The sequence below is a fragment of the Megalops cyprinoides genome, chromosome 7 (genome assembly GCF_013368585.1).
Source record: "Megalops cyprinoides isolate fMegCyp1 chromosome 7, fMegCyp1.pri, whole genome shotgun sequence".
Classification (NCBI taxonomy): domain Eukaryota; kingdom Metazoa; phylum Chordata; class Actinopteri; order Elopiformes; family Megalopidae; genus Megalops; species Megalops cyprinoides.
The window spans coordinates 35,720,867-35,737,140 of NC_050589.1; the positions used below are offsets into that span (position 1 = coordinate 35,720,867).

General features: G+C 40.7%; 1 protein-coding gene across 1 annotated transcript; it reads left to right on the top strand.

Moving 5' to 3' along the window:
- Positions 1-9,512: 9,512 nt before the first annotated feature.
- Positions 9,513-16,274, top strand: zgc:174906 (uncharacterized protein LOC571548 homolog). Its single transcript, XM_036534379.1, has 4 exons — positions 9,513-9,588; positions 12,857-13,200; positions 14,191-14,262; positions 15,768-16,274. Exons 2-4 carry the CDS (start codon positions 12,876-12,878, stop codon positions 16,046-16,048), a joined length of 678 nt encoding a protein of 225 aa, XP_036390272.1. The 5' UTR covers positions 9,513-9,588; positions 12,857-12,875; the 3' UTR covers positions 16,049-16,274.

Here is a 16,274-nt window from a genome sequence, read left to right on the forward strand (position 1 = left end):
TGCACCCCCGTCTTGCCTCTTTCGGCTCATTTCAAACGTCGGGGCGGACCGACAGTGACAAGCGGTCATTTTTTGTAATCTTAAAGTGACAGTCGCAGCATTTCAGCAGGCCGTACTTTCAGGGGTCGTTTGTTAAAATTTCAGTTAGTTGGTTAGCTGGATACAATACGAAATTTCCAAACTGCCCACGAAGCTCTAAAAAGTCTCAAATTCCTTGAAATGCCAAATTGTTTCCTGTCTTATTGTCATGTCAGTAAATGCCACCAAAGACAAATATGCATGTAGGATATACATAATTTACACATAAATGGCACTTATATTCATACTTTAGACCACAAATTTAACAACAGAGAAAAATAGTTTGCTTAAATAACATTAAGGATGTTGATTTACATTTACATTTTGTAACCTTTTCAAGGTTACAAAACATCTTCGATCATCAGTCAATCATTTACATCTATTATTTAGGACATTCTGCTTTAAAAAACAGCATAAATCCATGCCAGATAGAGTTATTGGTGAGCTCTTGGACTTACAAAACCCTTAATGATATTAGTAAAATAAAAATAATAAACACAGACTTGGATAGCTGTAAATTGAGTTGCACTCATTCTAATCATTTATGCTAAAACATCTTACATACAATCCTTATATACAAATCCTTTCTGGATTTTTTTCAATTGTGGCTTAGTTGGTAAGGACATGTCCTTGTTGCCAGGAGGGGGCAGGATCTGCTTCCAGATCAGGCACTGCTGTTTTACTCTTGCACAACAGTCTTTTTTCCCCTCATTTTTCCATTTTCCCATTTTCTCCCCAATTTAGAATGCCCAATTTGTCATCGATGTTCGGTCCCAATCCATGGGAGGAGATGTCAGCCGCTGCTTCTTTTCGCACTGTGGTCCACAGGCCAAGCTAGCACAGAGATGAGTCGGAGACATTTCATATGCAGCTTTGGCACGTGGACCGTCCGATTGACCAGCAGGGGTTCTAATGGGACCGAATGGGACCAAAGCCCCTGCCGACGTACCCATCGATCGAACCTGGGCCGTGGCGTTCAATCTACACTCGGAACAAGTGCTTTACCGACTGAGCCACTCGGGAGGCCCCCACAACAATCAAGCCAAGAAAAACACCCTGGATAAGTGGATGCCACCAATGCCAAGTTCACATGTTTTCTAGGAATCACCCACACCTACAATTTCACATCACCCTAAAATCAATTTTTGCCTCCCTTGCAACAAAAGTACTGTATTGTGGTAAAGTAACATCTCACTTCAGATTTCACTTGTGCTTCAGTGGACTTCAAAGGTTCATGAAATACAGCTGAGACAACAAAGCCAACAGCTGTCACTTTCCAAGAAGGATTTTAAGTTACAAAGTTGCCTGTTGCAAGGTCATGTTGCAAGCCATTTCTGGTTCCAATGGCAGCAAGATCCTGATAAACAATACTGTGACACATAGGAGTTTCCAGGGTAGTCGACAAACTTGGTCTCCACTCTACAATGCAGTGACATTTCCGCATCATTCAAAGGCCAGGCTTTGTGATGAGGCCGAAATGTCCTACACTATTTGTGGTCAAATACAAAACATAGTCTGAAAGCCGAGCAAGCAATTAAACCCAGCTGCAAATGAAAGCATAACAGCGATTGTAGTGATATGATAAAAATAAAACTCCATGAAAATGCATCCAGGAATGTTCAAACTATCTTATGACCCAGGAAATTCAAGCTCATTAGAGAGAAAGAAGCAGTGAGAAAGCTTAAGTGGGAACTTTGCATTGTATATTTGTTTTTTGCACTCCATAAATCACGTTACGATAAGATTAGTTCAATTTTTAATCACTGGTACTGTTAAAATTCATGCAAAGTTAAAACATATTTTGACAGCATGCAGGAATACTGAATGCATATATGCACACAAACACATGCACACATGCGAGTATACCTCTCTCACAGTAACACACGTGCTATCTGTCGCTGTTTCTCAGCATTGGTGGGGAGTCCTGCTACATACAGAAACTCCATGCACGTTTTTTCTTACTTTCCTGAAAAAATGTTTTAGTACATTTCCATTGATCTTTCATAAATGTGTTTCTTAAAACTGTGTCTCAAACAGGGGATGACAAATTGGTGTGGATTTTTTTTTAACGGGTGGAATTTTTTTTGTTAACATTGCGATTATCCTCACAAACTGGTAACTGCTATTTGTGAATGTATATGTGCATACATGTGAGTGTAAATCTGTGATGTGATTTGTGATGTCATCAGTTTGCTTGTATTTTTAATGTAACACCAAGACTTACCATGAACCAGAAATATGATAATGGTCAGAAGTGCTATGATAGCGACCACAGTGCAGACAAGTGCAATGATAGTGTGGGGAAAGACAGATGGAAAGATAGGGTTGACTCAAAGTTGATGCAGCCAAATCAACAGAGCAGAATTTATAAAAGGCCAAGATTCAGATCCGGGGGATCCAGATCCAGATCCAGAAAGGATCCAAACAGAGGAACTCTTTGCATGAATATTTTAAAATCCTTTGGAATCTTACATTTCTTCGATATCCATGGGGTCTGGTGACACCTCTGCCAAAAAAAGAAAGAAAAAAGGAGATAGAGGATTCTGATGCTGGTAAACACCCAACCTGTAGTGTTGCAAACCCTACAGTCACTAATTAGTGAATCCTGATCAGTTGAAAAGTGCTCAGGGCTGAGTGTGAATCATGAAGAAAAGACGTAAACCCTTTCCTTCTCTGGCTTATTTTGGTGGGAAACGGATGAAACACTGATATCTGAGACACATGCTCCTGGGAGCACTCCAAACGGAATTTCAGTGAAGTTGACTTTCCAAGAAAATTGTTTTGCATTGCTTAATGTCTTTTCACAAGCACTTAGACCCAGTAAGATGCATATACTGACATATGTCCATGTGTTCCCTGTGGAAGGAGTTTTCTTTCCTTACCTTCCTGACAGACTCCTGGCAACAGCATGCTGTATCCATCTTTACAGCCACACTCGGTATCTGTGAAGCTGCTGCACTGCGCCCTGACCTTGACCCCAGGGCCTGTCATAATGGGCAAGGAAAGGCAGTGGGGTTACACTACAGGTGAGCTGATTGAGACAATTCTGGGTCAGATTTTACTATATTAAACCTGAATTCTGAAGTATTTGTTAAAGATGTGGTGGTGGTTTGCTCAAGTGTGAATGATTCTTGGTTACATTACATTGCATTATTGGCATTTAGCAGACCCTCTTATCCAGAGTGACTTACATCAATTACAAGGTTTTTTTATGTTATGTTTTTTATGTTTTATGTGTAAATGTTATCCATTTATACAGCTGGGTATTTACTGAGGCAATTATGGTAACAGTTCTATGTTGCCTTTCTCATGTGGTTGTTACTAATGAATATTTGGCTTTGGATGTGCAACATTTCCTTAACTGCTACTGAATCTGCATTGCATTTTTGCACATCTATTATAATTACTGCTACTAACAATGAGAATAGTAATCTGAACAGCAGGTGGTACATCCTTGATGGGTTTCAGTTTCATTTGACTAATACAGTGGCATGCAAAAGTTTGGGCACCCCTGGTCAAAATTTTTGTTACTGTGAATAGCTTAGCGAGTAAAAGATGACCAGATTTCTAAAAGACATAAAGGTAAAGATGACACATTTCTTTAATATTTTAAGTTTACAGTTTCAAAATAACAAAAAAAGGAAAAGGGCCCGAAGCAAAAGTTTGGCCACCCTGCATGGTCAGTACTTAGTAACACCCCATTTGACAAGTATCATAGCTTGTAAATGCTTTTTGTAGCTTTTGAGTCATTCAATTCTTGTTTGGGGGATTTTCGCCCATTCTTCCTTGCAAAAGGCTACTAGTTCTGTGAGATTCTTGGGCTGTCTTGCATGCACAGCTCTTCCGAGGTCTATCCACAGATTTTCGATGATGTTTAGGCCAAGGGACTGTGAGAACCATGGCAAAACCTTCAGCTTGTGCCTCTTGAGGTAGTCCATTGTGGATTTTGAGGTGTGTTTAGGATCATTATCCTGTTGCAGAAGCCATCCTCTTTTCATCTTCAGCTTTTTTACAGATGGTGTGATGTTTTCTTCCAGAATTTGCTGGTATTTAGCTGAATCCATTCTTCCCTCTACCAGTGGGAAGAATGTTCCCTGTGCCACTGGCTGCAACACAAGTCCAAAGCATGATCGATCCACCCCCGTGCTTAACAGCTGGAGAGGTGTTCTTTTCATGAAATTCTGCACCCTTTTTTCTCCAAACATATCTTAGCTCATTGCGACCAAAAAGTTCTATTTTAACTTCATCAGTCCACAGGACTTGTTTACAAAATGCATCAGGTTTGTTTAGATGTTCCTTTGCAAACTTCTGACACTGAGTTTTGTGGTGAGGTCACAGGAAAGGTTTTCTTCTGATGACTCTTCCATGAAGGTCATTTTTGTGCAGGTGTCACTGCATAGTAGAACAGTGCACAACCACTCCAGAGTCTGCTAAATCTTCCTGAAGGTCTTTTGCAGTCAAACGTGGTTTTGATTTGCCTTTCTAGCAATCCTACAAGCAGTTCCCTCTGAAAGTTTTCTTGGTCTTCCAGACCTCAACTTGACCTCCACCGTTCCTGTTAACTGCCATTTCTTAATTACATTACGAACTCAGGAAACAGCTACCTGAAAACGCTCTGCTATCTTCTCATAGCCTTCTCCTGCTTTGTGGGCATCAATTATTTTAATTTTCAGAGTGCTAGGCAGCTGCTTAGAGGAGCCCATGGCTGCTGATTGTTGGAACAAGGTTTGAGGAGTCAGAGTATTTATAAAGCTTTGAAATTTGCATCATCTGACCTTTCCTAGCAATGATTGTGAACAAGCCATAGCCCTAACAAGCTAATTAAGATCTGAGACCTTGGTAAAAGTTATCTGAGAGCTCAAATCTCTTGGGGTGCCCAAACATTTGCATGGTGCTCCTTTCCTTTTTTTCCACTCTAAAATTGTACAAAACAAAAATAATACACTAATCTGGCTTAAAATGTTGAAAAGAATGTTTCATCTTTAACTTTATGTGTTTTGGAGTTCATCTTCTACTCACTTAACTATTCACAGTAACAGAAATTTTGACCAGGGGTGCCCAAACTTTGGCATGCCACTGTAAATCTGAAGCTTGGGCTGCACCATTCAGAGCCTCTCAGGTTGTGCTTATCTGTGCAAGTGCGGCACAGCTGGCACGATGTCCCATAATGCTCTGTGCAGTTCTTGATGATGAAATATCCTGGTAAGAGAGGACAAGGAGTCACGTAGGCCAATGACAGACATTTAAACACTGCATCCCACTCTGTAGAAGCAGGCTGTTTGTAAAGCAGGATAGAATCTCTATAGCTGTTAGACAGTCAACAATTTAAAATTCAAAGTCACAATGAAAGAATTATTTATAGTATAATTATTTATATGAGTCTGGGGGTGCCTTGAAACATTAGTGTTTGTCCCCCTACAGAGTCTCTGTCACAACAGTAACTCCTGTTGATAGCGCCATGCTCCACTAAACCTTGGGTCAACTTCAGAAAAACCTCTGTTGCCATGTTACCATGTGCATGAGTAAGGGGAAAGGGAAGATGGACATAATCTGTTGTTGATCTAATGATGCACTTGTGACAATCAGTAGATTCATTTCTGTAGACATGACCTCAGCAATTCATCAATAAGTCAATTAATTTAAGTTGGTTTACAGTGCAATGTTTACAAATGCACTGTCACAAAAAAGTACATTTTCCCACAGACAAACAAACACACTAGAAAACCCAGCTCAGCTGGGGAAGAAGTGACCCCATGGAAAGGTGGCCAAAAAAAATACCATAATTCATAGGAATGGAATAGAAACAACAGTACAGAAGTATGGAAGTTTCTATATGAATATTCATCAATTTGACATTTATTGTTGAAATTCAACACTATAAAGTCGGGTAGGAATAAGACAAGATGGGCAAAAGGAAACTCTTGAGACGTGCACAGAATAATGGGTACCATTACAATACATACCTGATGGACAACCACGGCAGCATCTATCACCACTGATGGTAATCTCCCCCTCGAAGCACTTCAAGGTATTTGCTATCCTCATGTCCAAACATAAAAGCTATAGAAGTAAAAAAAATAATAAGCATAAAAACTAGTTTTTAAACTCACACCAGTATGAATGACTACACCACAGATATTAAATAGTAAATTGGTTGCTAAAATTCTCCTGTATCCCTTACCACTCCAGGGCTACCACCTCCTACATGTTTCTAAAACTGAACTAGTTTCTTCTATCTACTGCATCCCCTGCTTTCCATTTCTCTCTCATACATCACTCCCCATCCTCTTGAACTGGAGAAGTGGCAATGGCTCTAGAATTCTCTAGAAGTCCTCCTCCTAGCACAAATGTGCTAATACTGCACTCTTCTAATACTGTAAACTGGTCTTACGCCCATAAAACAATGGCATTATGCCCAAAATATATGTAAGGAAAAACAGACATCCCTATATTTTTATGTTTGAATGTAATTACTTTCCACCATTAAGAGAGATGGCTAAAACTGATTTGTATGTTCATTTACATTAGCAGAGAAACATGCAGCAGTCCATCGCTTAGCATTTTTAGCCAGGACACATGCAGAAACCCGCACTGTGAGATCCAAGCACAGACAGAGAAAACGGTGAACTTAAATTGGTCATAGGAACTTGGTATTAGGGCAATATACAAACCATACACACCATATAACATCTAGGCTAGCATACAACCTATATTTTTCAGAGGAGGACTGAGAAAATTAAGGTCATGGGAATCACAGTCAAGCTCCCTAGTTTTTAAACTGTGAAACAAGCCCAATGAGGGAGGACCACGGAATGGAACAGTGAACAGCGCGCTTTAGAGAGAGTTGCAGAATAAGTTTAACGAGACAAAGTATATGAAGAATGCCCCGAAGAATATATTTGCGGTTGCATGGACAGGTATACATGAGCTAAGTAGCTGGTTCAGCTACAGATAAGCCGTGTCATTGTAGTCTGATTAATATGGCTAGATAGATAGCAAAATACTTACGAAAACGAAGGTGCTCATTTTGCGAGAGAGAGAGAGAGAGAGAGCGGTTTTGGCGACCTCTCATGATTCAGCTGTCAGATGAAAACACCAGTCTTGCTACTACCTGTTAATCTTATGTAGACCACAACAATTTTCCACTCCCTCCCTGTTCACGTAAAAAGGCAATACCCGTGAGATAAAGATCGGCTGATGCAGTTTATCTGTCGCAGAAACATTTCCACTGGATTCCCCTTGGCAACTATCACATTATCCCTATACAACGCATTATACTATTTTAAGCACTTTGTGACCATCTGAAAATGTGAATTGAGAAAATTCACTATTACAAATATACTTGCCTTGACTTGACAAGGTCCTTGCATGTCACCATGGATGACAGAGGCTGATAATGAGTCATAACTTCAGACAGGCATGCAGTACAATCAGTATTTAGATATATTTAGTCATTATAATACTTATACTTATCTTATGTATTGCAGTGGACAGGCATTATTATGACTGCTTTCTCAATGACTATAGTCAGACTTTGCCACTTGAGACATTTTGCCCCTTGTGAATTCATGACATTTAGATCCAGCACTTTTGACATTTGGATCTAACAGTTCTGACCAGAATTCCAGACAAAACATACAGTACACTGGTTCAAAAAAAAAAAAAAGAATTAAGAGATGAGAATATAGAACTAGGGGGTGAGACAAGAGAGATGATGGAGACACAAATAGAAAATGCAACCTTGTGAATTATTTATGAAAAAAAATATATACCCAGAAAAGGAAAAGACATAATAAGATAAATGTAAATAGTCTCTCTGCCATGTCTCAATAAGAGATGCTCTTTATTTTTTGTAAAGAGTAAACATTGCTCAGAGTTGCACAGTCCACAAATCGAAGTCACCTATACTGAAGTGCAGCATTATACTGACATTCTAAAACAGACATCCAGATAACACCGCTGACCACTAGGAACAGTCAGTGGGTTACTCTGGCCCCATGGGACTGATGCATTATGGAAAACAGGAACATTCGGCACTTGTTACTGTTTGTGCATAGACATATTATTTTATTTATTGTTTTATGAGTTTTATTCTTGCACTTATGGAGGACTGGGCTACTGATTCAGCAAAGGACAGACACACAACAGAAGGGGTTATTAGTTCCTTAATTGTTATGGCATTATGTGATAGTTGTGACTGCCCATTGCATTTTTTACTCATTACTGGAATGTCCTACAATATACAATTTATTTTGTTACTATGGTGCTGTATCGTATGGGTTATTTCACTTTGAGAACATTATAGCTGATCCCTGATAGTATTAGCACAGCTATCTGGGGCTCTTCAGTTTGCCTAGTAATAAGTGTTATTTTTGAGATGTACATTCTGCTGTTATGCCCATGCTAATTTCACACAAGTTGACAGTGGGAGGGCTACACATAGTCTTAATGTTGGTTGCTGAAAATTTTCAGAATTGTGAACTCTTTCATGCATATATAGAGAGTAATGAGCAGTAGGCTTGTTACTAATCTTGCTGGTAAAATGGGTGAAGATTTAATTCTTGAAAAAGGAATCCACATGATTGCCCAGTTCTTCCTATCATAGGTGTCAAAACGCTGGGGACATATCCCCACCACATTTTGTCGTTGCCCATTTCGTTGCCACCACTTTTTGAAAGACTTTAGTTAGTTGAACATGCCGAACCCATCGTTGTCCCCAGCACTTTGCAAAATAAACTGACGCCCATGCTTCCTATCATGCAGCATTAATCTTTTAAATATGTCAACAAGCACTGTTTCATTTAATGTAAAGTTAATTCCAGGAAAATCTCAGTTCCTCATCGCTTTTTGTGAGAAAACAACAAGGATAGTGGCTCTGATTTTTAATAGATTTTGCATGACAGCTCCACAAATTACGTGATCCCAGGGGATTTCCGTAGCTCTCTTATATATTTTAGGGTATATCTAGTATTTCCTCGGCAATCTCTATGCCATGGTGCCACCAAAACTTTAGTAAATTTGTAGTGTTAACCTTGACTGGTTAGCTACATATTAAGCGTTTTTTCCTACTACTCTACTCGTGGCACTGGCGGACCCTGCACATAATCTGTTTCTGAAAGTCACGGATGCTTCCTTGGTAGGACGGGTCCTTCCAAGTCGGGTCCTTCAGGCTAGGCAAGACTCCTTCCTACCAGAACAGATAATGGAACAGTCTAGCGAGTGTGCAGGTATGCGTCATGATTGCAGTGTACTAACTTTGCCCTGTATGAAAACAAGCCGTGCAATGCAACAAGCTTTATGGTAGGGTTTGAATTGATGTTACAACAAACCTGATCGCTCCTATTATACTGTCGCACATTCACGGATAGGTCGAATCTCACACTCCAATACAGCAGGTGGCGTTAGCAGTGGATTGTAAAGCTTGTCAACTTGAGGAAGTCGCTGCAGAGATGGCATTGCGCCTTTATTAAGTTACCTATTTTGAATGTTTACCGCCAGATGAATCAGAAGGTATTTGTAAATTACACAATATTGACTTTTTTAATGAAACAAAATATGCAGTATGGGGTTGAAGAGCAGACTGCCCAGCTAAAAAGCCAGATGGCATAGCCTATTTTACAGTACTCCGATGTATAGCGTGCCTCTGAAAAGTCTTGGTTCCCAATGTAACTCGTGAACTCACTACTTGGCCATTTAGCTAGCATTGGTAGCAGCATAATTATGATTGCATTAGATGATTAGCAAGTTAGCTCATTAATTGTACCAACCACCAATAAACAGTCAGCCAGCAGGTGAGGTTTTGTCGGGCATGTTGTAACTTTCGCGATTCAAACGGATTATGACAATTCCGTTTTCAACACTGAGTGTTTTGAGTTTCTAGCTAACGTTATAGCCAGCTAGCTACAACACTGCTCCTATTCAACCGCATTAGGAACTTTGGCTCATTAGCTAAATAGCATTGGGGGCTGTTTCACGAAGGTAAAATTTAGGTATACTTGTTAGCAAACGCCACATGACACATCTGTCCAATAAGAGCTTGTTACGCTTCTTCACTCATTTAGAAGTTTAATATGATCTAGCTAACTCGAGCTATGTGTACGTGTCAATATTTTAACAGCAAGATGGGTACCTTTTAATCGAATGTTGAAACGGGTTTAGAGAGAAAGTAAAGCCAGGAATTCATGCGCGTTGTTGGGTTAGCAGGCTCTCACTGTACATGCTCCTCGAATTGCAGTTACATGTATTACTGAGGACAGTGGGAACCAAAAAGATGTACGTGTGAATTGCAACACTGTAGGCATCCTGGCTAATTGTAACATCCTGAGTGTTTTTTTTTCTCGTGCTCGCGCGCACACACACGCCCCCTACCCCACAGGAGCGTCTCGCCTTATTTTTGACGTTTTATCCTAGGCGCAGTGTTTCTCAAACCTCTCCTGGAGTACCCCCTGCCCTGCATGTTTTAGATCTCTCCCTGCTCCAACACAGCTGATTCAAATGATCAATGAACTCCTGAAGCTGCTTAATAACAAACTGATCATTTGAATCAGCTGTGTTGGAGCAGGGAGAGATCTAAAACATGCAGGGCAGGGGGTACTCCAGGAGAGGGTTGAGAAACACTGTCCTAGGGTGTGTTGTTTTACATATGCGGTGTGTCGCGTGTACCTGTGACATGTGACCTATTAGTACTAGTGATCTCCCAAGTGTGTGAGGGAACTCATGTATTTTCGGATGTGGTCAGTTGGGTCCTGTATGTACTGTCATGCTTTTCACATTACTAGATGCAGTGTGCAAATTGCTAAGACTGCATGCATTTTATTTACACCAGTATTTAAAGTGGAAAGTTTAAATGTGCTAAATTGAAGTCCGCTCGACTATATCGTTTAAATACAAGACTGTCCATGTGCTTGTATTTGAGTGCCTGTGTGTAAGTCCTGCAAATTTCTGTTTGCTTTGCTACAACTATGACCAGTTAAATACATCAGTGCAGAAATGAAAACAATAATAAAAGGTCAGACGCTAGTGAAAGTGTTAAAATAAAAAACAGCCCTAAGCAACTGTCATTCAGAGCGATTCAGTTACATCAGACTAAGCAGAAAGTAGAGTTTGGTCATCTATAAAACTAGTTTTAATTAATAGCATGTAATTTATATGAATTATATGACAGTAGTACTTCACAGTTGCTTGTCATCATTGATAACTGAATCCTGATGGAGCTGCCTCCATCTACTCCTTGTTACACTATTTACCTCAGGCAGAAATTCAGTTGGAGAATTCACACCCTCCTGCGCAGTCATTGGCTCAGTGGATTTTGCTGATAGCTAATCAAGATCCTATATGAACAGCAGATTTGATGGTACTTCTCCGTTACCAGCTTGGGCAGACCAGGAGGTTCTCCTTGGCTGGCTGTTCGGTGTCTTATGTTTGGTCCTTTTGGTATCATAATACTATATATACAGTAGTGATAACTTTTGGATTATGTAACTGGATACTTCCTCTCATAGAAAACAAGCAAGATGTGTATTTGCACTTCACCAAAAGACATTTTTGCAAAATAATATTTTTAAGTAGTGGTCATTATCAGGAAAACCAAAGAACCATTTTGTGGTTCACAGTCACCCAGGCTGCCTCATTTAGGTGACTAAATGTGACTCCTACATCAAAAGTGTAGGTTTTGGAGCATTTCACTGATCAAATGTCTCCCATGTATATAAACAGTTCGCAGGGGCATTCCAGATGAGGCACAGTTCAGAATTGCCTAGTTTTTGGTTACCTTCGCATCACTTCTGAACAGTATTGATGGTTTCTTTAGATGGTATACATGTAGCCTGGGTTTCAGTCATATCTGGTAAGAAAATGACGCAGGTGAAAGAAGCAAGTGAGTGGATCTTGACACGTACAGATAGGTATCGCAAAATATAAGTCATTTTATGACATTTACATGTACATTTATTCATTTGGCAGACACTTTTATCCAAAGTGACTTACAAGTGAGGTACAATACAAAACAAGCAAAAAACCATACAGAGTCAACAATATTAGAAGTACTGCATGACAAAGTTCCAAAGGTTGGCCAGGTGAGGTACAAACTAGCAGGTAAAGCTAACGAGTGTGTTAAACCATTACAACCAAACCATTGCATTTTTTATAGTTTAGTAGGAGATAGGGGGAAGTGTTTCAGATGCTCAGGTGAGACTGGAAGGGATGTGTCTTCAGATGTCTCTTGAAGACAGAGAGGGACTCAGCAGAACAGATGAGGCGTGGAAGTTAATTCCACCACCAGGGGACAACAGCGGAGAAAGACATCTCAGTAGTAGTGGCTGTTAACACATGAAGTGAACCTGGGAATTAATGTTGAACTTGATGTTTTGGGTCATTGTTCTCACATTGCCTTTTAGTACCTATCCAGCAGAAATGTCATATGCCTACTGCTGATGAAGAATTTTTCTGGCAAGTTTCAGTAAAAACAATTTCCTTGTTCATTGGTTACTTGAAACTTTGTATGGTGACAAAGCCGTGGCAGTGTACAGTCTTCACAGAATGTTTGAATCAACCCGTTGACCTTACCTGTGGTGAATACATGTTAGAACTCTTGCTGAGCTTATTGCAGTTAGCTCACAAATGTTGAAAAAAGCAAAAACATCACATACTTGCTGTAAACAGGTTACTTTCTCTGTGAAATAAAGCTAGTGAGGTCACAAAAACAAGTTTATTGATTTGGTCCTTTTGGGGGCAAGAACAGCTGTTGATGAGCGCTTGTGTTTGTGATTTTGCCCCTTAGAAGCGTGCTGTAGACGCAGATGGCCATGGCAGTTTTGCCAGAAGGGGGCGCTCTGCTACTGCGCAGCCTGAAGCCGGAATTGATAGACGTCCTGAGTGCAGACCCTGACTACGCCCTGCAGCATGCAGACGCCCTCTCTTTGCTGTCCCTGCCGGAGTATCGCCGTCTCAAAGCCCTGGTGGACCCTTCAGAGAAGACCCGTGACCTCCTGGACTGCGTGATCCAGAAGGGCCGTGGCCCTGCAGAGGTGTTTCTGGAGTTTCTGAAAAAAGCAAACACGCTGGAGACTTTTCCTAAACTGGCCCCCCTCACAGAGCGGGCAGGGGATGGTCAGCCACCACAAGGTGAGAGGCCATGCAGAAGTGGGGCACTGAGGCCAACAGCTCTTAGAACAGTACTTACTCCCTTGACTCTGAGTACGACAGTGAAGCAAGTAATGTGTTTTTGTTTTTTGTTTTCATGATTAGATCAAGAGGGTTTATAGAGGATAGACCATGACACCCAAACCCTTTCACCTGTATTCGTCTCACCCCTACTTACTGAGTACATGTGAATTTCTCCCTTCAGGTTGGCTGAGTGGAGACTGGGGACTGAGTTTTCACAGGGTTGTCAAACCTTCTCATATGTGCTCCTCTACTCAGTGCTTTTTTACATTGTGAAAATAAACCACACTTGCATTGAAACCTGAGGCCAGATATTTCACAAGCAGGAATTCTTATATATCTCATGTATATCTATGGAATATGGAAAATGGAAACTCATCCAAAATGACTTATAAGGTCCATATATGGGGGGCACAATGTAAGTGGGCTTATATGAAAAATAATACTTGAGTAACAGCTGTAAAGAGCTGCACAATGCAAATCAAAAAATATTATATGAATTTTACTACTATACTATGCATACACAGTCACACAAGCATAGAAGAACATTGTTCTAGGTTAACCAGTTCAATGTTTTGTTTTGTTTGCACAAGTGTGCCAGTAGGGGTACTTACACACCATTTATTCCCCCTCTGAATGTTAACATATGGAATGGAGGATGAGGGCATATCCTCTCTGAGTCAGAATGTAGTTTACTTCTCAGCCAATACCACACACCTGTCTTTTCAATGAATGAAGTCCCCAAGTGCGTAACTCACACACTAGCACTTAAGTGGCCAAAACCAGACTGTGCAAAGCCTAGCAAGCACACATAAACCCAGACAGGATACCCTCCACCCCCCAGAGTTTCACAACATAAAGCAACACATTTATGCCTCAGGGCCTCCAAAGTATGGGACAAGTTTCAGCAAAAACAATGTGTTTAATACACTTGAATTTTGTGCTTTCCAGAACAAAGTAAGACCAAGAGAAAAAATGAAGAGGCAGCAACCATATCTCCCAAAAAAACAAGGCATGAGGCTGGTGAGTACGCACTTCTGGAATGGTGCTGTTATGCTGACATGCATAGTGTCTTTCTGGCTAATTTTTGTAGTATGCTGTTTTCTGGCACTCTGACCTTTAGCATATATTCATCATATCACAGAATAATATAACAACATACTGTATTTCACTGAATGATCTATTTCTCCAACTTAACCTTTTTCAGCACTAGATGGATACTTCTTTTTAGATGTGAAATTATGTCTCTGTCTCTTTCGCTCTCTATCTGTCTTTCTCTGAAACACTTTGTGTACTGGCTCTCACATCACTGTTTCTAATCATCTTTTATAACTTGCTAACTGTCTACCTTACTATGGCTGGGTACCTCACATGATAATGACGTTCAGCAGTGCAAAACTCATGTGGACTACCATAGTTTTTAGTGGTGTTAAGGGAGGTAAACATGGAAATATTGCACTTTTAGCATGTGAAAGGATAATATTACATGAGGTCATTTCAGTGCCACAAACAGCAAATAAAATTTGTTTATTAGTTGTACCAACTTATTAAAAGAATGCTGTTGATTATATTAGGGTTTTGTTGACTTAACTGAGTCTGCAAACTACTCTATCATCCTTTCATATTGTGGATATTTTCATATGATTGTCCATTACAATTAGATAAATTCAAACCCAAATCATCAATTATTGCATGAACACAGCAGAACTTGGGTCAGTGTGGCTCAAAAAGTTAAAATCCATTAAAGCATCCAACAACTCTTCCCACGACCCTAAAACTAAATGTCATTTCATCCGTATGTATTCAATCCAGTGTTGACTCCGCAATCACACAAAAATATTTTCCATGTGTTTGTTCTGTTGCTATGGTCCTTTTGATGCTCTCTCCCATCAACCTGTAGAATTCTTCACTTATTGTCAAAGAAAGATAAGAACTGCTACCTTTGCCCCTCTTTCCAAATTTGTCAATTTGATTGGCCAGAAAACAGATTGAATAGCATGATCAGCTCTAAAATCTCAAAATAGTTTGCTTTTCTAAACTGACTTCTTATATGCTGAGCCCAGTAGCTCATCTTTTCTGTGGAATGGGAGGGCACAGTTATTGAGAGACTTGATGATGCAACTAAGAGTTTCAGTACTTCTTTCCAGCAATGACAATCCATCTCATAGTAGCCAAGAGGAGCTAAGTCATCAGTTTATGTTGCCTTTGTGCACTGTGATGGTCCTAGTATAAAGTTATAGATGTCATGGGAATGGTCAGTTTATTATTTACTGTTATAGTGTTCTACGTGTTTTGATATGTGTAATGGGAGTGAATACTGGATAAGGCAGTGCTAGGATGCAGGTATTGGGATGTTTATGTGTAAGCCTTACTGCAGAAGGCTCCCTAGTGGCCAGGGGCCCCACTATTCTGTGTTGATAGATCGTTGTTGATGGCTACAGTACTATTCTTTATTACTATTCCAACAAGGACTCCCCTGACCTTTCTGGCCATCCTCCCTCTTGACCTGTGTTACCCGTCTCCCCCAGGGTCAGGGGTGGTGACGGAGAAGCAGCTGATGCTGGTGGCCCGCGGCATGGGGCGCTCCTGGAAGCAGGTGGGCCGGCTGGCGCTGGAGATACCCACTGTGAGCCTGGAGCAGATCGAGGAGGAGAATCCAGCCAATCATGTGGAGCGAGTGTTCGCCATGCTGCGGCTCTGGCGCATGCGAGAACGCGCAGAGGCCACGGCTGCTCGCTTGCACTCACTGCTGTCCCGGGAGTCCAGTCTGCCACCAGAGAGCATCGACTTCCTTCTGGATCCCATCTGACTGTACTGCTCTCTGCCTGCAGGGGGTGGTGTCTTATGCTGCCCTCTCCATCCCTTTCCATTTCCTGCATCTCCTGGCCAAGCTTTGTCAGCCCATCCATCCCCCGAGATTTTTTCAAAGCCACCCCTCCCCAAATCCTCAGGATTGACAGTAAAGTGTGCACTACACAATGTAAATATGTGCATGTGTTTTGACTGTATTGTTTTAATAAAACCAAGTGAATTGA